Below are 25,443 nucleotides of genomic sequence, written 5' to 3'. Positions count from 1 at the left end.
GCATTACTTTTATTGCTCCTTGATAATGTGAGTAGTCACGAAACCGCTTGGAATTTCTCTTATTCTTTCACAGTGGTTGTTTTGTATATTTTGAAATCACCTGTTTACTGTGATCTTATTGCATATATATATATATATATATATATATATATATATATATATATATATATATATATATATATATATATATATATATATATATAAAAGGGAAGTGGAGGAAGATGAAGGAGCAAAGGAAGAAGAAAAACTTGTATATGGATATGTGTTCTGGGTGTATTGTGTTGGTCAGAGATGCAGCTCTTTGTGTGTGTGCGTGTGTGTACTCACCTAATTGTGGTTGCAGGGGTCGAGACTCAGCTCCTGGCCCCGCCTCTTCACTGATCGCTACTAGGTCCTCTTCCTCTCTGCTTCCTGAGCTTTGTCATACCTCTTCTTAAAACTATGTATGGTTCCTGCCCCACTACTTCACTTGCTAGGCTATTCCACTTCCTGACGACTCTATGACTGAAGAAATACTTCCTAACGTCCCTATGACTCGTCTGAGTCTTCAGCTTCCAGTTGTGACCCCTTGTTTCTGTGTCCTCCCTCTGGAACATCCTATCTCTGTCCACCTTGTCTATTCCCCGCAGTATCTTGTATGTCGTTATCATGTCTCCCCTGACCCTTCTGTCCTCCAGTGTCAGTCCGATTTCCCTCAACCTTTCCTCGTACGACATTTCCCTGAGCTCTGGGACTAGCCTTGTTGCAAACCTTGGTACTTTCTCTAACTTCTTGACGTGCTTGACCAGGTGTGGGTTCCAGACTAGTGCTGCATACTCCAGTATGGGCCTAACATACACAGTGTACAGTGTCTTGAACGATTCCTTATTAAGGTATCGGAACACTATTCTCAGGTTTGCCAGGCGCCCGTATGCTGCAGCAGTTATTTGGTTGATGTGTGCCTCCGGTGATGTGCTCGGTGTTATGGTCACCCCAAGGTCTTTCTCCCTGAGTGAGGTCTGTAGTCTTTGTCCACCTAGCCTATACTCTGTCTGCAGTCTTCTTTGCCCCTCCCCAATCTTCATGACTTTGCATTTGGCAGGGTTGAATTCGAGAAGCCAGTTTCTGGACCACGTGTCCAGCCTGTCCAGGTCTCTTTGCAGTCCTTCCTCATCCTCATCCGATTTAATTCTTCTCATCAGCTTCACATCATCTGCGAATAGGGACACTTCAGAGTCTATTCCTTCCATCATGTCGTTCGCATATATCAAAATAGCACTGGTCCTAGAACTGACCCCTGTGGGATCCCGCTCGTCACAGGCGCCCACTGTGATACCTCTTCACGTACCATGACTCGTTGTTGCCTCCCTGTCAGGTATTCCCTGTTCCATTGCAGTGCCCTGTTATATGCGTCTGATCCTCCAGCTTCTGCACTAATCTCTTGTGGGGAACTGTGTCAAAGGCCTTCCTGCAGTCTAGGAAAACGCAATCAACCCACCCCTCTCTCTCGTGTCTTACTTCTGTTACCTTGTCATAAAACTCCAGAAGGTTTGTGACACAGAATTTGCCTTCCATGATCCCATGCTGGTTTTCATTTATAATCTTGTTCCGTTCCAGGTGTTCCACCGCTCTCCTCCTGATAATCTTCTCCATGACTTTGCACACAATACATGTCAGAGGCACAGGTCTGTAGTTTAGTGCCTCATTTCTGTTTCCTTTCTTAAATATGGGGACTACATTTGCTGTCTTCCATTTCTCAGGTAGTTGCCCAGTTTCAAGGGATGTGTTGAAGATTGTGGTTAGGGGCACGCACAGCATCTCTGCTCCTTCTCTAAGGACCCACGGGGAGATGTCTGGTCCCATCGCCTTTGAGGTATCAAGGTCACTTAGCAGCTTCTGCACCTCCTCCTCGGTTGTTCGTATGTCATCCAACACTTGTTGGTATATTCCCTCTTGATGTTCCCTTCTCTGCTGTCTTCCCAGAGCCCTTCCTGTCTCTACTGTAAAAACTTCCTTAAATCTCCCGTTTAGCTCCTCACATACCTCCTGATCATTTCTTGTGAGTTCTCCACCTTCTGTCCTCAGTGTGTGTGTGTGTGTGTGTATTGTAATCATGGGAAATACGCATACATATACACACACGTGTGTATGTATGTGTTGTATGGCTCGCAAGTGAGTATTTAAAATTAACGACGAGAGTATTTGTACGAGACAAAGCAATTATATATGACAAGGTTGTGGGTTTAGTAATGAACGTAATTCTAAGTGAGCTCTCTTTCAGGTTTCATTCATCCACTAGATGCCTACCTTAATAAATATTGCATTCATTTTTCAATAGGGATCTGGAAATTGTCTTCCTCGGAATTTGTCTTAAAAAGAGAATTAAATAATAAGAAAAAAAAGTTTTTTTTCCACTTAGTGTGATTTTTAGCAAATGCAGATTTTCAGTGGCATTTACAAAGAATAACACCATATAGAGGAACTTTATAGGACAGTTGACTGTATATATAAAAGAATATGACTGTTACAAATCAAATCAAGAGGTGACATTGACTGTAATGAGGTAAACAAGAGAAAACAGTTGAGGACCAACTTTCTTACTGAGATCTGCAACTTTGAGACCCTCGATTGCATCTTGCACAGCAATACATGTCACACGTCTTATAAAAAACTATTTTTTTCTGCCTTTCCAAATGCGAAAAAAACATCAGAAAGAAAACAATGTGTTGCTACTCTTGCTACTGGATACACGAGTTAAGATTACCATAACACACAAGTCGCTGGTGACTGCAGCCTCGCCACACACTCTTCAATAAATTGAATTCCTTTTCCTTCTTAATATTCACACGCTACCTCCTCCTCTTTCTGAATAAATTGAACAATATTATTCTGTTTTCTGATTTCCAGCCAGTTCCTTTTACCACCTCATTCTTCTCCCCGCTTCAAGCAAGTCATGTTACTTACCACTTTAAACAGGTGTCACCTCATTCCTCTCACTGCTTCAAGCAAGTCACGTTATTTCTCACTACTTTAAGCAGTTTTCACCTCATTTCTCACCCCCTCAAGCAGGTGTCACCTTATTCTCTCACTACTTCAAGTAAGTTTCTTTCTCTATCACATAACACACTTATATCCATCGCTATTAATTATCTGTTTACATTATTATATTATTAATACTTTCGCAGTGGCCAGCCTCACTAGCATGGCGTCCGCCAGCAGTGTCCCCAACATGAATGCTTACCTGCTTTGACTGCCTCATTCTTAACCTTCACTTTCACTCCATGAGTTCCTCTCAGTGCTACTATGTCACCTTTATGATTTACATTGAGTTTTTTTTCCACTTCTAACAGTAATTTGTACATATCACCCGCTGCACACAATGTCCGTCCTCTATCCTAGCTGGTACCGTAACCTCACCGGCTTCCCCGTTCCCACCTATGTCCAAATGAAGCCTAGCCCCCACCAGAGGTGGGGGCGACTGGTGATAGTGAGGGTGTGTTGAGGGGGTGCTCACCCCTTCACCAGGAATGGTGGGGAGGTGCAGCCCCCTCCTCTCAGCCCCACCTCACGGTCACTGTGAGAGACGGCGCTGCTGCAGTCACTACCGACCTTGACTAGACAGAACACACTAACTCAGCGTTCTCTTCAAATTTCTCGTTCACCCCGGGCACAACGAACTCTCGCTTGCGGAGGCTTCACCTTCAGGGTCTTCTCCATGGCTTCTAGCTGAAGGGTGCAACGGCCCTTCTTCTTACATTTCCTCTCCACACGCTGCTCCCTCTTCTTGAACTTGTTCATCAGCCCTGCCCAGGAAAATACACTTCATTAAATAAGTGAACTCACGTAAATATTGTTAGGTAGTGCCATCAGCCAACCAACATTATTAGGTAGTGCCACCATACAACCAATATTGTTAGGTAGTGCCACCATACAACCAACATTGTTAGGTAGTGCCACCATACAACCAACATTGTTAGGTAGTGCCACCATACAACCAACATTGTTATGTAGTGCCACCATACAACCAACATTGTGTTGGTTGTATGGTGCTGGCTAATGGTACTTGATTTAAGGAATCTGAACTTATTATGGATCGAGATATGGCTCACCAACAGGAAGCAGAGAGTATGCATAAAATCTGAGTGGTGATCTGTAACAAGTGGCGTTCCACAGAGATCAGTTTTAGGCCCATTGTTGTTCATAAAATACATTAATGACCTTGACGAGGGAATAACTAGTGATATGAGCAAATTCGCTGATGACATGAAAATAGGCAGGATAATTGATTCAGGGGAAGATGTCGCTGAACTTCAGAAAGATTTAGACAAACTCATGTCTTGGTCAGAAAAGTTGCAGATGCAGTTCCATGTAGATAAATGCAAAGTCTGAATCTCGGGAATGTAAATAACCCAATTACTTATAAACTAAATAATGTAGAACTGGACCATACAGAATGCGAAAAGGATTTAGGAGTTACTGGTAAGCAGCAACCTGAAACCAAGACAGCAATGCCTAAACATACATAATAAAGCAAGCAGATTACTGGAATTTGTATCAAGAAGTATAAGCAACAGAAATCCAGAGGTTATACTATAGCTCTACACATCATTATTAAGGCCTCGCTTAAATTATGCAGCTCAGTTTTGGTCTCCATATTACAGAATGGACATAAATTCGTTAGAAAACATTCAGCGAAGAATGACAAAATTCATCCACTGCATAAGAAATTTTCCTTACGAAGAAAGAGTGAAATCCTTAAATTACATTATCCTGTAAGACGAAGAATAAGGGAAGATATGATTGATGACTGAAGTGTATAGCTGGAAGATGGGCATTAATAAAGGAGATATAAATAAGGTCATGAGGATACCCCTACAAGAAAGAGCCCTCAATAATAGATTCAAATTCGATTATTTAGATTTAGAAAGAATATAGGAAAGTATTGGTTTTCTTACAGAGTAGTTGATGAGTGGAAGTCTGCTTAGTAATATTATTGAAGCTAAAACCTTGGGCAGTGTAGTAATATGAGTACTAGAAGAACTAGTAATAGGCAAAATGAGGTAGATATTGGAAAGCCAGTGGCACAAATTGACAAGGACAGCAATAGGTTTAGTGGAATAACAGAAAGGAGCAGGAAGGGTAAAGAAAGAGGAGGGTCTTTAAATATATATTACACAAATAGTCGCAGTGCTAGGAATAAGATGGACGAGTTGAGACTAGTTGCTAGTGCAGGTAACATTGATGTATTTGCCTTAACTGAAACGTGGTTTAATTCAAAAAGTCGGGACATGCCTGCAGAATGTCACATTCAGGGTTTTAAATTGTTCCAAGTAGATAGAAGTGTCGGGAAGGGGGGTGGGGTGGCATTGTATGTCCGAGATCGCTTGAACTGTTGCATAAAAACGGGTATTAAGTCTGAAGTAACACATACAGAGTCTGTTTGAATAGAATTTTCAGATGGGCATGAAAAATTAATTTTAGGTGTGATATACCGTCCCCCAAACTTAGATAGGGACCAGGGGAGACTACTATGGGAGGAAATTGTTAGGGCCACAAGGCACGATAATGTAGTAATTCTAGGAGACTTTAACTTTAGTCATATTGATTGGAATTTCTTGACTGGGAATTTAGAATCATACGACTTCTTAAGAGTAGTTCAGGATTGTTTTTTGAAGCAGTTTGTGACAGAACCTACAAGGGGTAACAACCTGCTTGACTTAGTTCTGGCAAACAATGAATCCCTTGTTAATAATTTAAAAGTTTCACAGGAACTGGGTGCTAGCGACCACAAATCAATTACATTTAGCATTGAATGGAAGTATGATAGTAGGGATAACTCAGTAACAGTCCCAGATTTTCGCTTAGCAGATTACGATGGGCTTAGAGAACACTTATCATCTGTTGACTGGGGTAACGAAGAGAGCTATCAATATGACAGTTTTCTGAACACTATACATGAGGCTCAAAGAACGTTTATTCCGTATAAAGAAATTAGATCAAATAGAAATGACCCAAAATGGATGAATAATAGGCTGAAATATCTACTAGGGCATAAGAAAGGAATTTATAGGCGTATCAAAAGAGGTGAGTGTCATCTTATGAATCAGTATATTGACATTAAGAGGGACATTAAAAAGGGGATAAGAAAAGCTAAAAGGGACTATGAAATTAAAGTTGCTAGGGATTCTAAAACCAACCCAAAAAGTTTTTTCCAGGTATATAGAACAAAAGTCAGAGATAAGATAGGTCCCCTTAAAAATAACTATGGGCATCTTAGTGACAAAGAGAATGAAATGTGCTCGATTTTAAATAATTATTTTCCCTCGGTTTTTACACAGGAAGACACTAATAACATTCCAGTAATTAATTTCTATAGTGGACCAGAAGATAAATTATGTAACATCACAGTCACTAGTGAAATGGTTGTGAAGCAGATAGACCGACTGAAGCAAAATAAGTCACCGGGTCCTGATGAGGTTTATTCAAGGGTTCTTAAGGAATGCAAAATGGAACTCTGTGAACCATTAACTAATATTTTTAATTTATCTCTTCAAACAGGTGTAGTGTCTGATATGTGGAAGATGGCTAATGTAATTCCTATTTTTAAAACAGGGGACAAGTCGTTACCGTCAAATTACTGCCCAATAAGCCTGACCTCAATTGTAGGCAAATTACTAGAGTCAATTATAGCTGAGATTATAAGAAGCCATCTCGATAAGCATAGCTTGATTAATGATACTCAGCATGGATTCACAAGAGGCCGGTCTTGTCTAACTAATTTATTAACTTTCTTGAGTAAGGCTTTTGAGGCTGTTGACCACGATAAAGAATTTGATATTATTTACTTAGATTTTAGTAAGGCTTTTGATAGAGTTCCGCACCAAAGACTGTTAAAGAAAGTGGCAGCTCATGGCATTGGGGGAAAAGTGCTCTCGTGGGTCGAGTCATGGCTCACAGACAGGAAGCAGAGAGTGTCCATAAATGGGGTTGTGTAAGAATGGTATATAATACCGACAAGATGAAATTAAGACACATGTGCAACATCTGGGTATCTTTATTGTAGACGTTTCGCCAACCAGTGGCTTTATCGATACAAATTCTAGGACATAACTTGAAGACAGTAGGACTATATACAGAAGATGAGGTAATCAGTCCCTCAACCTAGGAGTAGGTGCGAAGAGCACCGCAGTCGTGGAGAATCTCCACGACTGCGGTGCTCTTCGCACTTACTCCTAGGTTGAGGGACTGATTACCTCATCTTCTGTATACAGTCCTACTGTCTTCAAGTTATGTCCTAGAATTTGTATTGATAAAGCCACTGGTTGGCGAAACGTCTACAATAAAGATACCCAGATGATGCACATGTGTCTTAATTTCATAAATGGGGTTAAATCCGAGTGGGGATCTGTAACAAGTGGCGTTCCACAGGGATCAGTCTGGGGCCCGTTGTTGTTTATAATATATATCAATGATCTTGATGAGGGTGTTACTAGTGATATGAGCAAATTCGCCGATGACACAAAGATAGGTAGGATAATTGATTCAAACGTAGATGTTAGGGAACTTCAGGAGGATTTAGACAAACTCTACTCTTGGTCAGAAAAGTGGCAGATGCAGTTCAATGTAGATAAATGCAAGGTTCTGAAGCTCGGGAGTGTCCATAACCCTAGCACTTATAAGTTAAATAATGTAGAACTTAGCCATACAGATTGCGAAAAGGACTTGGGGGTTATGGTGAGCAGCAACCTTAAACCAAGACAGCAATGCCTAAGCGTACGTAATAAGGCAAATAGATTACTGGGATTTATATCAAGAAGTGTAAGCAACAGAAGTCCAGAGGTTATACTGCAGCTTTATACATCATTAGTAAGGCCTCACCTAGATTATGCAGCTCAGTTCTGGTCTCCATATTACAGAATGGACATAAATTCGTTAGAAAACATTCAGCGTAGGATGACTAAATTAATACATAGCATTAGAAATCTTCCTTATGAAGAAAGATTGAAGACTCTTAAGTTACATTCACTTGTTAGACGAAGAATGAGGGTAGACCTGATTGAAGTGTATAAGTGGAAGATAGGTATTAATAAAGGGGATATTAACAAGGTCTTGAGGGTATCTCTCCAAGAGAGAACCCGCAGTAATGGATTTAAATTAGATAAGTTTAGATTTAGAAAGGACATAGGAATGCATTGGTTTGGAAATAGGGTAGTTGATGAGTGGAACAGTCTACCTAGTTGGGTTATTGAGGCTAGGACTTTGGGTAGTTTCAAATTTAGGTTGGATAAGTACATGAGTGGGAGGGGTTGGATTTGAGTGGGACTTGCACATCAGAGCTTATTTCTTGGGTAGCATTGAAAATTGGGTTGGTCAAATGTTTGTTAGTGGGATGAATTGTAAAAGACCTGCCTATTATGGGCCAACAGGCCTCCTGCAGTGTTCCCTTATGTTCTTATGTAATATGGAGACCAGAATTGAGCTGCATAATCTAGGTGAGGCCTTACTAATGATGTATAAAGCTGCAGTATGACCTCTGGACTTCTGTTGCTTACACTTCTTGATATAAATCCCAGTAATCTATTTGCCTTATTACGTACGCTTAGGCATTGCTGTCTTGGTTTAAGGTTGCTGCTTACCATAACCCCCAAGTCCTTTTCGCAATCTGTATGGCTAAGTTCTACATTATTTAACTTATAAGTGCTAGGGTTATGGACACTCCCGAGCTTCAGAACCTTGCCTTTATCTACATTGAACTGCATCTGCCACTTTTCTGACCAAGAGTAGAGTTTGTCTAAATCCTCCTGAAGTTCCCTAACATCTACGTTTGAATCAATTATCCTACCTATCTTCGTGTCATCGGCGAATTTGCTCATATCACTAGTAATGCCGTCATCAAGATCATTGATATATATTATAAACAACAACGGGCCCAAGACTGATCCCTGTGGAACGCCACTTGTTACTGATCCCCACTCGGATTTAACAACATTTATGGACACTCTCTGCTTCCTGTCTGTGAGCCATGATTTGATCCACGAGAGCACCCTTCCCCCAATGCCATGAGTAAATAATATCAAATTCTTTATCGTGGTCAACAGCCTCAAAAGCTTTACTGAAGAAAGTTAATAAATTAGTTAGACAAGACCGGCCTCTTGTGAATCCATGCTGAGTATCATTAATCAAGCTATGCTTATCGAGATGGCTTCTTATAATCTCAGCTATAATTGACTCTAGTAATTTGCCTACAATTGAGGTCAGGCTTATTGGGCGGTAATTTGACGGTAACGACTTGTCCCCTGTTTTAAAAATAGGAATTACATTAGCCATCTTCCACATATCAGACACTACACCTGTTTGAAGAGATAAATTAAAAATATTAGTTAATGGTTCACAGAGTTCCATTTTGCATTCCTTAAGAACCCTTGAAAAAACCTCATCAGGACCCGGTGACTTATTTTGCTTCAGTCGGTCTATCTGCTTCACAACCATTTCACTAGTGACTGTGATGTTACATAATTTATCTTCTTCTGGCCCACTATAAAAATTAATTACCGGAATATTATTAGTGTCTTCCTGTGTAAAAACCGAGAGAAAATAATTATTTAAAAATGGAGCACATTTCATTCTCTTTGTCAGTAAGATGTCCATAGTCATTTTTAAGGGGACCTATCTTATCTCTGACTTTTGTTCTATATACCTGGAAAAAACTTTTTGGGTTAGTTTTAGAATCCCTAGCAACTTTAATTTCATAGTCCCTTTTAGCTTTTCTTATCACCTTTTTATTGTCCCTCTTAATGTCAATATACTGATTCATAAGATGACCCTCGCCTCTTTTGATACGCCTATAAATTCCTTTCTTATGCCCTAGTAGATATCTCAGCCTATTATTCATCCATTTTGGGTCATTTCTATTTGATCTAATTTCTTTATAAGGGATAAACGTTCTTTGAGCAGCATGTATTGTGTTCAGGAAACTGTCATATTGATAGCTCTCTTCGTCACCCCAGTCAACAGATGATAAGTGTTCTCTAAGCCCATCGTAATCTGCTAAGCGAAAATCTGGGACTGTTACTAAGTTATCCCTACTATCATACTTCCATTCAATGCTAAATGTAATTGATTTGTGGTCGCTAGCACCCAGTTCCTCTGAAACTTCTAAATTATTAACAAGGGATTCGTTGTTTGCCAGAACTAAGTCAAGCAGGTTATTACCCCTTGTAGGTTCTGTCACAAACTGCTTCAAAAAACAATCCTGAACTACTTCTAAGAAGTCGTGTGATTCTAAATTCCCAGTCAAGAAATTCCAATCAATATGACTAAAGTTAAAGTCTCCTAGAATTACTACATTATCGTGCCTTGTGGCCCTAACAATTTCCTCCCATAGTAGTCTCCCCTGGTCCCTATCTAAATTTGGGGGACGGTATATCACACCTAAAATTAATTTTTCATGCCCCTCTGAAAATTCTATCCAAACAGACTCTGTATCTGTTACTTCAGACTTAATACCCGTTTTTATGCAACAGTTCAAGCGATCTCTGACATACAATGCCACCCCACCCCCCTTTCCGACACTTCTATCTACTTGGAACAATTTAAAACCCTGGATGTGACATTCTGCAGGCATGTCCCGACTTTTTGAATTAAACCACGTCTCAGTAATGGCAAATACATCTATGTTACCTGCACTAGCAACTAGTCTCAACTCGTCCATCTTATTCCTAGCACTGCGGCTATTTGTGTAATAAATATTTAAAGACCCTCCTCTCTCTTTACCCTTCCTGCTCCTTTCTGTTATTCCACTAAACCTATTACTGTCCTTGTCAATTAGTGCCACTGGCTTTCCAATATCCACCTCATTTTGCCTATTACTAGTTCTCCTAGTACTCATGTTACTACCCTGCGCCTTCACAGTTTTCCCACAAAAACCCATACCACTAACTATTCCTAGTTTAAAGACCTAACAGCTCCCTCCACTGCGTTGGCCAGTGCTCCCACCCCACACCTAGATAAGTGAACCCCATCCCTGGCATACATGTCATTTCTGCCATAGAAGAGGTCCCAGTTGTCAATGAATGTTACCGCATTTTCCTTACAGTATTTGTCCAGCCAGCAATTGACACCAATTGCTCTGGACAACCATTCATTTCCAACTCCTCTCCTTGGCAAAATGCCACATATATTAACTTGTTGTATAATAAGTGAGACTGGTATAAACCTTGGTAATAAATACCGACAAGTTGGTTTAGAAAGACACTTAAGCAAACACTATAACATATTTATTAGAAAACGTTTCGGTCTTGGGACCTTGATCAAGGTCCCAGGACCGAAACGTTTTCTAATATATGTTATAGTGTTTGCTTACGTGTCTTTCTAAACCAATAAGTGAGACTCACCACAGACACGACGCTGATGAACCGTGAGAATTTTTATTTTTTTTTATTTTTAAGGAAACCTTTGAGATTGGGGCATTTCATTTTAATTATTTCTTGAATCATGTTCATTTTTAATCCATTATTGCTTCACTTCCTAGTATGTTACATAGTTTACCCGTAAAAATATTTAAAAAAAATTCCCATCTGTTGCAGGTACGTACGTACGTATGTTTCAGTGTAAGATGTTAGGCTGAGACCGAGCAACAGCTGATGCAGTAATATGGGAGTGTTGATACATGGTTCAGAGAGCCGTCAAGTTGATGAATTAGACATATGTGAAAAACTTGCGTGTGTCGCCACGTAGTGACTTCATCAGTCCTAAACAAAGAAGAATGGTGAAGATCAGAAGGAGTTTTGAGGTTATCAGTCCCTCAGCCTGGAGTCTATGTAATCAGTCCATCATTACATGATTACATTAACTCCAGGCTTAGGGACTAATTACCTCAAACTCCTGATCTTCACCATTCTTCTTTGTTTATGACTGATGAAGTCACTACGTGACGACACATTTCCTCAATAAAGGTACGCAAGTTTTGCACGTGTTTAATTCATCAGTAATAATGAAGAAAACGAACATGACCGAAGCAGCGATAAAAAAAATATTTGAAAGTGTAATATCTCCCGAACTTTTCCAAGAGGATTGAGTCGCTGTGAAAGCTTGATGAAGAGAGTTTTAATTCTGTTCAGATCTGAAGAGTATGGACCATGGGATCTACAAGGAGGAGCCTGTGTTGAAGAGTATGGACCATGGGATCTACAAGGAGGAGCCTGTGTTGAAGAGTATGAACCATTGGATCTACAAGGAGGAGCCTGTGTTGAAGAGTATGGACCATGGGATCTACAAGGAGGAGCCTGTGTTGAAGAGTATGGACCATGGGATCTACAAGGAGGAGCCTGTGTTGAAGAGTATGGACCATGGGATCTACAAGGAGGAGCCTGTGTTGAAGAGTATGAACCATGGGATCTACAAGGAGGAGCCTGTGTTGAAGAGTATGGACCATGGGATCTACAAGGAGGAGCCTGTGTTGAAGAGTATGAACCATGGGATCTACAAGGAGGAGCCTGTGTTGAAGAGTATGAACCATGGGATCTACAAGGAGGAGCTCTTGTTGAAGAGTATGAACCATGGGATCTACAAGGAGGAGCCTGTGTTGAAGAGTATGAACCATGGGATCTACAAGGAGGAGCCTGCGTTGAAGAGTATAAACCATGGGATCTACAAGGAGGAGCCTGTGTTGAAGAGTATGAACCATGGGATCTACAAGGAGGGGCCTGTGTTGAAGAGTATGGACCATGGGATCTACAAGGAGGAGCCTGTGTTGAAGAGTATGAACCATTGGATCTACAAGGAGGGGCCTGTGTTGAAGAGTATGGACCATGGGATCTACAAGGAGGAGCCTGTGTTGAAGAGTATGAACCATTGGATCTACAAGGAGGGGCCTGTGTTGAAGAGTATGGACCATGGGATCTACAAGGAGGAGCCTGTGTTGAAGAGTATGAACCATGGGATCTACAAGGAGGAGCCTGTGTTGAAGAGTATGGACCATGGGATCTACAAGGAGGAGCCTGTGTTGAAGAGTATGAACCATTGGATCTACAAGGAGGGGCCTGTGTTGAAGAGTATGGACCATGGGATCTACAAGGAGGAGCCTGTGTTGAAGAGTATGAACCATGGGATCTACAAGGAGGAGCCTGTGTTGAAGAGTATGAACCATGGGATCTACAAGGAGGAGCCTGTGTTGAAGAGTATGAACCATGGGATCTACAAGGAGGGGCCTGTGTTGAAGAGTATGGACCATGGGATCTACAAGGAGGAGCCTGTGTTGAAGAGTATGGACCATGGGATCTACAAGGAGGAGCCTGTGTTGAAGAGTATGGACCATGGGATCTACAAGGAGGAGCCTATGTTGAAGAGTATGGACCATGGGATCTACAAGGAGGAGCCCTTGTTGAAGAGTATGAACCATGGGATCTACAAGGAGGAGCTCTTGTTGAAGAGTATGAACCATGGGATCTACAAGGAGGAGCCCTTGTTGAAGAGTATGGACCATGGGATCTACAAGGAGGAGCTCTTGTTGAAGAGTATGGACCATGGGATCTACAAGGAGGAGCCCTTGTTGAAGAGTATGGACCATGGGATCTACAAAGAGGAGCCCTTGTTGAAGAGTATGGACCATGGGATCTACAAGGAGGAGCCCTTGTTGAAGAGTATGAACCATGGGATCTACAAGGAGGAGCCCTTGTTGAAGAGTATGAACCATGGGATCTACAAGGAGGAGCCCTTGTTGAAGAGTATGAACCATAGGATCTACAAGGAGGAGCCCTTGTTGAAGAGTATGAACCATAGGATCTGCAAGGAGGAGCCCTTGTTGAAGAGTATGAACCATAGGATCTACAAGGAGGAGCCCTTGTTGAAGAGTCAGCAGTGTGATACATCCGAGAAAATGGAAGAAATGAGATTAAACCAACAAGTGAGGTAACAGAAGATATGGTATAAACCAACAAGTGAGGTAACAGAAGACATGGTATAAACCAACAAGTGAGGTAACAGAAGACATGGTATAAACCAACAAGTGAGGTAACAGAAGACATGGTATAAACCAACAAGTGAGGTAACAGAAGACATGGTATAAACCAACAAGTGAGGTAACAGAAGACATGGTATAAACCAACAAGTGAGGTAACAGAAGACATGGTATAAACCAACAAGTGAGGTAACAGAAGACATGGTATAAACCAACAAGTGAGGTAACAGAAGACATGGTATAAACCAACAAGTGAGGTAACAGAAGACATGGTATAAACCAACAAGTGAGGTAACGGAAGACATGGTATAAACCAACAAGTGAGGTAACAGAAGACATGGTATAAACCAACAAGTGAGGTAACAGAAGACATGGTATAAACCAACAAGTGAGGTAACAGAAGACATGGTATAAACCAACAAGTGAGGTAACAGAAGACATGGTATAAACCAACAAGTGAGGTAACAGAAGACATGGTATAAACCAACAAGTGAGGTAACGGAAGACATGGTATAAACCAACAAGTGAGGTAACAGAAGACATGGTATAAACCAACAAGTGAGGTAACAGAAGACATGGTATAAACCAACAAGTGAGGTAACAGAAGACATGGTATAAACCAACAAGTGAGGTATAAGAAGACATAGATACCTACAAGTTGGTTTAGAAAGACACGTAAGTAAACCCTAGGACATACGTATTAGAAAACGTTTCGGTCGTGGGACCTTGATTACTTCTAACCTTAGTGATCAAGGTCCCAGAACCGAAATATTTTTTAATATGCTTTAGTGTTTGCTTACGTGTGTTTCTAAACCCTGAGAACACATCCACACTTGTTTTGGAAAATGTATACATCAGTAACGCAGAATGTATACATCAGTAACGCAGAATGTATACATCAGTAACGCAGAATGTATACATCAGTAAAGCAGACAGGAATACTGCAACGCAGACAACAACAGTCGTGACAGGAGAGCAGCTGACAGAACCATGGACACATGTGTTCTTTAACAAAGTCATCTGTTCCTTTCTGTTAATGGTAATTTATCTTCAGAAAGTATGGACCATACTGCTGTGTACATCACACGCCAATTATGAATATTTTACTTCCGTTACACCTACTTCTCTTGCCTTTATTTTGAATATAATGATTATTAAATATTAATCACTGTAACATAGTAGAAGACAATTTTTTTTGTAATTAGATATAGTCTGACATTTTCCTGCTGCTAGAATATTGCGGTACACCCGGTTGTTTGTGACTATGGTAGAAGCTGTAACGTCCATAATGTAACGTTTATGATGTAACGTCCATAACCATACCCCGGCCGGGATTGAACCCGCGGTCAGAGAGTCTCAAAACTCCAGCTAGCGTGGCCGTGACGAACTCTAGCTCAAGTCCCTTCACTGCCGTCAGTGAAGGGACTTGAGCTAGAGTTCGTCACGGCCACGCTAGCTGGAGATTCGTCTGTAAAAACTTGCATTTGTGGTCACAGTGGTGCCTGTGCTAACCTTCCTATGGTGTAGAAATATACTTAGTTGGACGAATCTTATTGTGGCTAGCTGGTCTAGTGGCTAACACGACGGTCTGGAGTTTTGAGACTCTCTGACCGCGGGTTCAATCCCGGCCGGGGTATGGTTTGTTTGCAATCGTGTCATTATTATTTCGTGAGTCATGTAACGTCCATGCGTAACGTCTTGCTCACTCGTGAATGAAACATTGTAGCAATAAAAGTGTTTAATGCAGTTATTGTCTTCTTCATCACTATTGTTGTGTTGGAGACGATAACAAAATGCCGACAATAAGTGAAAAAGAAAAAATACGGTAACTACCCTTATTTATATAACGTTTCACCAAATGTTAGAGACCATTGCTGGGTCAAACGTTAAATAAACGTCTACCGTAATCGTATCATTTCCATCAGTACTGTTGTGTTTAGAATCTTTGGTAATGTGAACTCCAAACTGTAAATAAGAGTGATCATGCACAGATGCTTCTGTACTGGGCACACGTCTGGGCTGAGGTTCACTCAAGAATCAACACAGAGCAGAGTGAGAGGTGATGGTCGAGACACCGGCATGCCAGATGGATGGGTAAATAATACATACAACTTATATACAAATGAGGCATCCGCATCGTCTCATTTCCATAGTCTCGGTATACTCTACCATATACCATGACAATTAAGTACATAGTGTTCAAAAAAGTGAGAATAACACTGATCACCAGCATTTAGCATTATAATCACTTCTGCCAAACTGGAAGTTCCTGCAATTAAGCCTAAGCCTGGCTACTACCAATATCAGTCAGTCTGTTCACATTCCAAGCCGCTCTATAGAAACGTACTTTTCTACGTTCATGTTATCTTGTTAGTGATAGATCTATTCAGGCTTCAAACGGCATTCCCATGACATTCAGTTTTATTATTTACTCGGGGTCCGGCTGGCCTCCCACCACAGAGGCTGGTTGAGAGGCAGGTAGGTGGTGGTAGCCGGATCCGGCTGGCCTCTCACCACAGAGGCTGGTTGAGAGGCAGGTAGGTGGTGGTAGCCGGATCCGGCTGGCCTCCCACCACAGAGGCTGGTTGAGAGGCAGGTAGGTGGTGGTAGCCGGTTTTGGTCGCGACGATTGTGGTGATAGTAGGTAACTGTGGGTACAGTAAATATGCATACAATAGTAGTAGTTGTTGAGCGAGGTAGTAGTGACGAAAGAGTAGAACAGAGGTCGTGACGAGAAAGTACAATAGAGGGTGTGATGAGTGGGTACAACAGCGGTGGTGATGAGAGAGTACAATAGAGGGTGCGATGAGAGAGTACAACAGAGGTGGTGATGAGAAAGTACAATAGAGGGTGTGATGAGAGAGTACAATAGAGGTGGTGATGAGAGAGTACAATAGAGGTGGTGATGAGAGAGTACAATAGAGGTGGTGATGAGAGAGTACAATAGAGGGTATGATGAGAGAGTACAATAGAGGTGGTGATGAGTACAATAGAGGTGGTGATGAGAGAGTACAAGAGAGGGTGTGATGAGAGAGTACAATGGAGGGTGTGATGAGAGAGTACAACAGAGGGTGTGATGAGAGAGTACAATAGAGGTGGTGATGAGAGAGTACAACAGAGGGTGTGATGAGAGTACAATAGAGGGTGTGATGAGAGAGTACAATAGAGGGTATGCTGAGAGAGTACAATAGAGGTGGTGATGAGAGTACAACAGAGGGTGTGATGAGAGAGTACAATAGAGGGTGTGATGAGAGAGTACAACAGAGGGTGTGATGAGAGAGTACAATAGAGGTGGTGATGAGAGAGTACAACAGAGGGTGTGATGAGAGAGTACAATAGAGGTGGTGATGAGAGAGTACAACAGAGGGTGTGATGAGAGAGTACAATAGGTGTGACAGAGTTCATATTCATCCATTCATATATTTTATCTGGACATGATACACAGTTGTACAAGGAATTACAGTAGTTGGGTGAACATGCCAAAAGCCGCTTGTATGCAGAGCATTATGGACAGGATTAAATTTAACTTAAAATTAACTAAGCAATGAAAGGTTCAGTGGTAAAAATTACCGTAAACAATTTACAATATGAAGTACAGTTTAGTATTTGTAACAATGAAATTTGAACATTTTGATATTGAAGCATTATAGTTGTACAGATTTGTCGCATTACAGTGTATAACAAACAAGATGATCAATTTACTGTATGTTGTCTTGAAGTTTTAAGATTTAAGTAATTGGGAGATTTATTGGTAATGTTAAATATTGAGTGTTGATTATTTAGTCCTGAGAAAGTGTTTTTTTTAGAAGAGTCTTAAATTGATTTTCAGACCGGGTTACTTTAGTATATTCTGGTAATGAATTCCAGATTTTGGAGGCCTTTATGTGCATAGAGTTTACACAGTGTGATATGGACACGAGGTATATCAAAAAGAGATCTGTGTCTTGTGTTATGGTCGTGTGTCCTGTTAAGGTTGATGAGAAGTTTGAGTCGAGGGTTTTTGTTTGCGTGTATTGTTCTATGTATGTACTAGGCACATGAATAAATGTGGATGGTCTTTGTGGTGAGCAAATTTAGACTTTTAAATAGAGATGGAGTATGCTGTCGCGAGTGGGAATTTGTTATCATTCTGATTGAAGCCTTGTGCAGGGTTATTAGAAGCCTTAGGCGATTTAATGTTGCTGATCCCAATGCACAAATTCCATATGTGAGATAAGGGTAGATGAGTGAATGATACAGAGCAAGGAGAGCTGATTGTGGAGCATAGTACCATATCTTTCATAGTGTGCCTACTGTCTTTGAGATTTTCTTGGAAATTTGTTGTATATGTGTCTGGAATTTGAGGCTACTGTCTAGGTGGATTCCTAGGAATTTCCCTCCGTGAGTCTTGTGATGGGTGATCCATTTAGTGTTATGTTAAGTGGAATATTTGCAGCTCTGGTTGTGATGAGAGAGTACAATAGAAGTGGTGATGAGAGAGTACAATAGAGTGATGGGAGAGTACAGCAGTGATGATGGGAAGGTACAATAGAGGGTGTGATAAGAGAATACAGTAGTAATGATGAGAGAGTACAGTAGTGGTGATGAGAGAGTACAGTAGTGGTGATGGGAGAGTACTGAGAGTGATGGTTGAGGCTGGTACTGGAGGTGGGTTAGACAGCATAGAGACAGGGGGGGATGTCTTCTGGCTGCCAACACAGAATAATAAAGGTGCGGGCCAGGAAGTTCCGTGTTTGCAGTAGCATTGTACTCAATAAACAAAGTGAGGGGACTGGGTCGCTCTGCTGGCACCACTCGTAATGTCTTGAAGGAGGGTAGTGCAGTTAGCCTGCTCTCTGAAAATATCTTTAATAATAATAATAATAATAATAATAATAATAATAATAATAATAATAATAATAAAAAAAAATAATAATAATAATAATAATAATAATAAATGATAACAATCTTTATTTCTACAAGTACGTGATAAAGTTATTACAGACCAAGCTGATATTTCTGACATACTATGCAGAAGGGAGTTACTGGTGATGCTGGTGGTGATTGTGGTGGTGATGGTGATGCCTCTCAGAAAGAATTACTGGTGGGTGGTGAACAACACAAGGTAGTTACTGGTGGTGCATCACATAACTTACTAGTGGTGTACCACGGGAGTAACTTATTGGTGGTGTACCACAGGAGTAACTTACTGGTGGTGTACCACAGGAGTAACTTACTGGTGGTGTACCACAGGAGTAACTTACTGGTGGTGTACCACAGGAGTAACTTACTGGTGGTGTACCACAGGAGTAACTTACTGGTGGTGTACCACAGGAGTAACTTACTGGTGGTGTACCACAGGAGTAACTTACTGGTGGTGTACCACAGGAGTAACTTACTGGTGGTGTACCACAGGAGTAACTTACTGGTGGTGTACCACAGGAGTAACTTACTGGTGGTGTACCACAGGAGTAACTTACTGGTGGTGTACCACAGGAGTAACTTACTGGTGGTGTATCACAGGAGGAACTTACTGGTGGTGCACCACAGGAGTAACTTACTGGTGGTGTACCACAGGAGTAACTTACTGGTGGTGTACCACAGGAGGAACTTACTGGTGGTGTACCACAGGAGTAACTTACTGGTGGTGTACCACAGGAGTAACTTACTGGTGGTGTACCACAGGAGTAACTTACTGGTGGTGTACCACAGGAGTAACTTACTGGTGGTGTACCACAGGAGTAACTTACTGGTGGTGTACCACAGGAGTAACTTACTGGTGGTGTACCACAGGAGTAACTTACTGGTGGTGTACCACAGGAGTAACTTACTGGTGGTGTACCACAAGAGGACCTTACTGGTGGTGTACCACAGGAGTAACTTACTGGTGTACCACAGGAGGAACTTGCTGGTGGTGTACCACAGGAGTAACTTACTAGTGGTGTACCACAGGAGGAACTTGCTGGTAGTGTACCACAGGAGTAACTTGCTGGTGGTGTACCACAGAAGTAACTTACTGGTGGTGTATCACAGAAGTAACCTACTGGTGGTGTATGACAGGAGTAACTTACTGGTGGTGTATCACAGGACGAACTTATTGGTGGTGTACCACAGGAGTAACTTACTGGTGGTGTACCACCGAAGGAACTTACTGGTGGTGTATCACAGGAGGAACTTATTGGTGGTGTACCACCGAAGGAACTTACTGGTGGTGTATCACTGGAGGAACTTACTGGTGGTGTACTACAGTAGTAACTTACTGGTGGTGTACCACAGGAGTAACTTACTGGTGGTGTACCACAGGAGTAACTTACTGGTGGTGTACTACAGTAGTAACTTACTGGTGGTGTACCACAGGAGTAACTTACTGGTGGTGTATCACAGGAGGAACTTACTGGTGGTGTATCACAGGAGGAACTTACTGGTGGTGTACCACAGGAGTAACTGGTGGTGTATCACAGGAGGAACTTACTGGTGGTGTATCACAGGAGGAACTTACTGGTGGTGTACCACAGTAGTAACTTACTGGTGGTGTATCACAGGAGGAACTTACTGGTGGTGTATCACAGGAGGAACTTACTGGTGGTGTATCACAGGAGGAACTTACTGGTGGTGTATCACAGGAGTAACTTACTGGTGGTGTACCACAGGAGGAACTTACTGGTGGTGTACCACAGGAGGAACTTACTGGTGGTGTACCACAGTAGTAACTTACTGGTGGTGTACCACAGTAGTAACTTACTGGTGGTGTACCACAGTAGTAACTTACTGGTGGTGTACCACAGGAGTAACTTACTGGTGGTGTATCACAGGAGGAACTTACTGGTGGTTTATCACAGGAGGAACTTACTGGTGGTGTAACACAGGAGTAACTTACTGGTGGTGTACCACAGGAGTAACTTACTGGTGGTGTACCACAGGAGTAACTTACTGGTGATGTAACACAGGAGTAACTTACTGGTGGTGTAACACAGGAGTAACTTACTGGTGGTGTAACACAGGAGTAACTTACTGGTGGTGTAACACAGGAGTAACTTACTGGTGGTGTAACACAGGAGTAACTTACTGGTTGTGTAACACAGGAGTAACTTACTGGTGGTGTAACAGGAGTAACTTACTGGTGGTGTAACACAGGAGTAACTTACTGGTGGTGTAACACAGGAGTAACTTACTGGTGGTGTAACACAGAACTTACTGGTGGTGTAACACAGGAGTAACTTACTGGTGGTGTAACAAAGGAGTAACTTACTGGTGGTGTAACACAGGAGTAACTTACTGGTGGTGTAACACAGGAGTAACTTACTGGTGGTGTAACACAGGAGTAACTTACTGGTGGTGTAACACAGGAGTAACTTACTGGTGGTGGTGCCGCCGAGGAGAGTGAAGGTGTAGGTAGAACGTAGGTCTTTGAACTCTTCCCTAGAGATGTCGTAGATGGCCAGGTTTTCCAGGTTGCGACTCTTGATGATCATGCGGTGCAGGTGCAACACGCTGCTCGACCCCTCCACAGGTTCAAATACATACTGTCAATACCAACACAAAACATCAACTCACAGGTCTTCAAAGATCACTCACAATCATGCTCTCTCTCTCTTCTCTCTTATATATATATATATATATATATATATATATATATATATATATATATATATATATATATATATATATATATATATATATATATATATATAGTACATATTAATGTACTATCATTATTAACATATACGTATATCAATAAAAGTACTACTAGTGCTATTACAACTAATAAAACTTGGTGTGTAGTGGGTCGGTGTTGGCTGCGAGGAGTGTGGTTGTGTAGGTAATAGTGGTGGTGTGGGGGTTGGGTGTTTGTGTCAGTAGTAGTGTTGGTGGTGTGGGGTGTAGGTGTTGGGAGGGTGTTTGTTTAAGTAGTAGTGTTTACATATGGTTTAAGTGCAGTAAGGTAAGGTGAGGCTTGAGGATGGGTCAGATGTTCAGTATTCTCTGGATGAAACAAGATATGGCTTGGGTGGAGAGTGGCGGGTCAGGTCTTCCTTGAGGAGGCTAAGGTAAGGTAACATACGTGGAGGACGCCTGTGTTGTTGCCAGCACCGTTGTTGAGCCACACTGCCTGCTGGGTCCTCTCACTCAGGCACCGCACTGTGTCCCCGGCGCTGGGAGTTGGTCCACTTACTGTGAATCACAACAAGCTCAGTCACACTTAACCTTTAGTTTTTGACACAGTTATCCCTGAACTAACTGACAACCCTGAATTTACCCGCTTTCTGTATATAATAATAATAATAATAATTGGTTTCCGTCAGGAAGAGTCAAAACTATGCTTGATTTCTGAAGAATATATCATTCTGTAAAGAATGGTCATGTTTACAGCTGGAGGTACAGATGTTAACTTGGGGTACAAACATACATACACTCACAGATAAATCTCTCGGTTAGCGTATACTGATATTTTACTTTAATACTTATTTTAAGGATTAGTGTTCTTGACTAGTGTTGAACAAGCAACATGCAACCTTAATGAGCCTCACGAAGTCGATAGAGTTGAAACCCAATTAACCAACCAACCAGCCTGCTAGGCCAGTTAGGAAGTGTTCGTCAGTCAAGAAGTGACTAGTTAGGAAAAACGTAATTCGTAGTGTTTCGAGACAGTGATTCAGAGAAACAGTTCCTATTAGGTGATGGAACAGTCAAATGGCTATACAGTGAAAGTAATTTAGATACCTCGCCCTGCGAAGGTGTGAAATAACAATAAGATTCATAGGTCGGTACAGTGTCATGTGATGCTATGAAACAGATACCATGGCAATTTACAGTTGAGTGTTGCGAAAGTAGCTTGGTGTGAATTTTTAAGTGTACTGAAATATTGATACTGTGGAAATTTTTACATAATTTCCTAAATCTAGAACATATAAATGAATAATATAATTGCATATTAAAATGTGATGCTATTTGGACCCTTCAAGAAATTTCGAGTGAGGGGAAGGCAGAGCAGCCAGGGAAGTGACGCCGCAGAGGGGGACGCCATATTGAATTTAATGTGTGAATACTGGACTGAATTGTGCAATGTAATCAGGCATTCTCGAAGGTCAATTGGTGTATATCGGCCTCAGTCCGTAATCTAGAAATTGCTGACACGTTCCTGCTGAAGAACTGGGATAAATAGTGTGGAACGCTCTTACAATTCGGAAGGAAAAATAGAGGACATCAATGAATCTTTCCCAACAACACACTTTAGCCAAGTGATGCTTACACATAAGGTACAGTAGTTTTTGCATTGGCCATCGTACATCGTAGTTGTAGAGGTAGCTAGGGTGAATTTCCATAAAATGATTATGATCCAGTAATTAAATGATAAGTGGTGATACGAATTTCTTTTGTGTACCCAGTAAGCCTAATCATATACAGTCCACATTATTTGATAATTTACCATTATTGGTATTAATGTTTAATATTGTAATTATTAATATAAGGTCAGGTCTAGCTTTTCGTGAGAGTGGTGAAGAAGTGGGCATCGAGGGAGTTACAGTTCGGAGACCTACTGTGACTTACGTCCCACTTATATGACCCAAGTTACTTGTCTGTAATAATTCAGGTAATACCCTGTAAATCTCATGCAGGTAATTTATTCACAATAATAATAATAATAATAATAATAATAATAATAATAATTTCACAGATACCGAGTACAGTTATAGTGAATGGTGTATATAAGAACATAAGAATGAAGGAGCACTGCAGTAAACATAACTACACATATAACTAAGTAATGGTTATTATCATACCATAATTTTTAAAGAGGTTAACCGGTAAGCCAGCGGAAGTCCTCGGTCGGATGACTAAAAGCTTCAGCTTTGGGTCATCATATGATTGAGACCCGCGTCAGGAAACACTTGTTTCCTGACAAGCATTCGGTACCTACCTGCCAGTAAACTTACTAGCCTATGCCGAACAGGTCTGTCTCACAACACAGTCACAAATTATATCATGAAACCAGTATTTCACTTCTAAAATGTTTCAATAAAATTGGAAAAATGGCAGTTGCACGAAATCAAGTGAAAAATCTTAATGTGGATGAGAGACACTAACTTTTAAAGTTTGAAGGCGAATAAAAGAGTCATTCTCCAGTCGTTGCACAGAAACCTGTTTGTTTATAAAACTTGCAAGTTAAAATTTACACAATCCAAAATCAATACGAAGCTTCCTCTGAGAATGGGTTTAGTGCTTCCCCCTTGATTATAATAATAATAATTCCTCTGAGAAAACATACCAGCGTTAAAAGTTTGAAGCCGACCACAAAAAGCATTCTCTAGTCATCGTACAGAATCCAACAATTCCGATGTTTTCAACTGTGTTAATAAACTTGTTAAAAACTTTTATTTAGACTAAATGTACCTAATTTTAAGACAACTTATTACTTATAAAGCCTAATAAGCGTCAGCCATTAAAAACAAGTACCATTCCATTTTAAACTAAAATTGGCAAATTGCCACCTACATACTCCGCTAACAACCCCCAGTCTTATATGTAGGACACGTAAGTGTGTGAAGCCTATCAGAAGAAGCGTTCTCAAGCCTCAGGTCTTTATAAAATTTACCAAACGGCACCTGCATGTCAGTGGTTGCTTGGGTATTTCTTTGGTTACAGTAAACCTGCTACAAAAATATGAGGCCGATCGGACGAGGCGTTCTGAAGTTATACACGAAAAAAATTAAGGAAGGAAAAGGATATTTGATATAATAATAATAATAATAATAATAATAATAATAATAATAATAATAATAATAATAATAATAATAATAATAATAATAGGCTTCCGCCAAGAAACTGGAGTCGAAGCGATACTTGATTTCTCGAAAGAATGGTCATATTTATAGGTGGGGTGGATGTCAACCTGGAATACAAGGTTACGCACACATAATGAGTTAGGAGAAAAGTGTGGCAGGCTCTGACAACAGCCTAGTGAGTATCAGTACTAAGAGGTCATACGTGGGAAACCTCTCAAGATTGTCTTGTAGATTTCCTGTGTATTACACAACCCCGGGTCAGAGCTGTGTATTACACAGCCCCGGGTCAGAGCTGTGTATTACACAGCCCCGGGTCAGAGCTGTGTATTACACAACCCCGGGTGAGAGCTGTGTATTACACAACCCCGGGTCAGAGCTGTGTATTACACAGCCCCGGGTCAGAGCTGTGTATTACACAACCCCGGGTGAGAGCTGGGTATTACACAACCCCGGGTCAGAGCTGTGTATTACACAACCCCGGGTCAGAGCTGTGTATTACACAACCCCGGGTCAGAGCTGTGTATTACACAACCCCGGTCAGAGCTGTGTATTACACAACCCCGGGTCAGAGCTGTGTATTACACAGCCCCGGGTCAAAGCTGTGTATTACACAACCCCGGGTCAAAGCTGTGTATTACACAGCCCCGGGTCAAATCTGTGTATTACACAGCCCAGGGTGAGAGCTGTGTATTACACAGCCGCGGGTCAGAGCTGTGTATTACACAACCCCGGGTGAGAGCTGTG

The 25,443-nt window shown here is 41.3% G+C and overlaps 1 protein-coding gene across 1 annotated transcript in view; it reads right to left on the bottom strand.

Moving 5' to 3' along the window:
* Window positions 1-217: 217 nt before the first annotated feature.
* Window positions 218-25,443, bottom strand: part of LOC128689485 (chordin-like protein 2) — a 468,423-nt gene continuing 443,197 nt past the window's right edge. The window contains exons 7-9 of the mRNA XM_070086387.1: window positions 21,978-22,087; window positions 21,273-21,438; window positions 218-3,782 (exon numbers count right to left, since the gene is read on the bottom strand). Of these exons, the coding sequence (XP_069942488.1) occupies window positions 3,625-3,782; window positions 21,273-21,438; window positions 21,978-22,087 (434 nt within the window). The 3' untranslated portion in view covers window positions 218-3,624. The remainder of the gene's footprint in view (window positions 3,783-21,272; window positions 21,439-21,977; window positions 22,088-25,443) is intronic.

This window comes from Cherax quadricarinatus, chromosome 18, assembly GCF_038502225.1.
Source record: "Cherax quadricarinatus isolate ZL_2023a chromosome 18, ASM3850222v1, whole genome shotgun sequence".
Taxonomy (NCBI): domain Eukaryota; kingdom Metazoa; phylum Arthropoda; class Malacostraca; order Decapoda; family Parastacidae; genus Cherax; species Cherax quadricarinatus.
This window is presented reverse-complemented; position numbering and strand designations above follow the sequence as displayed.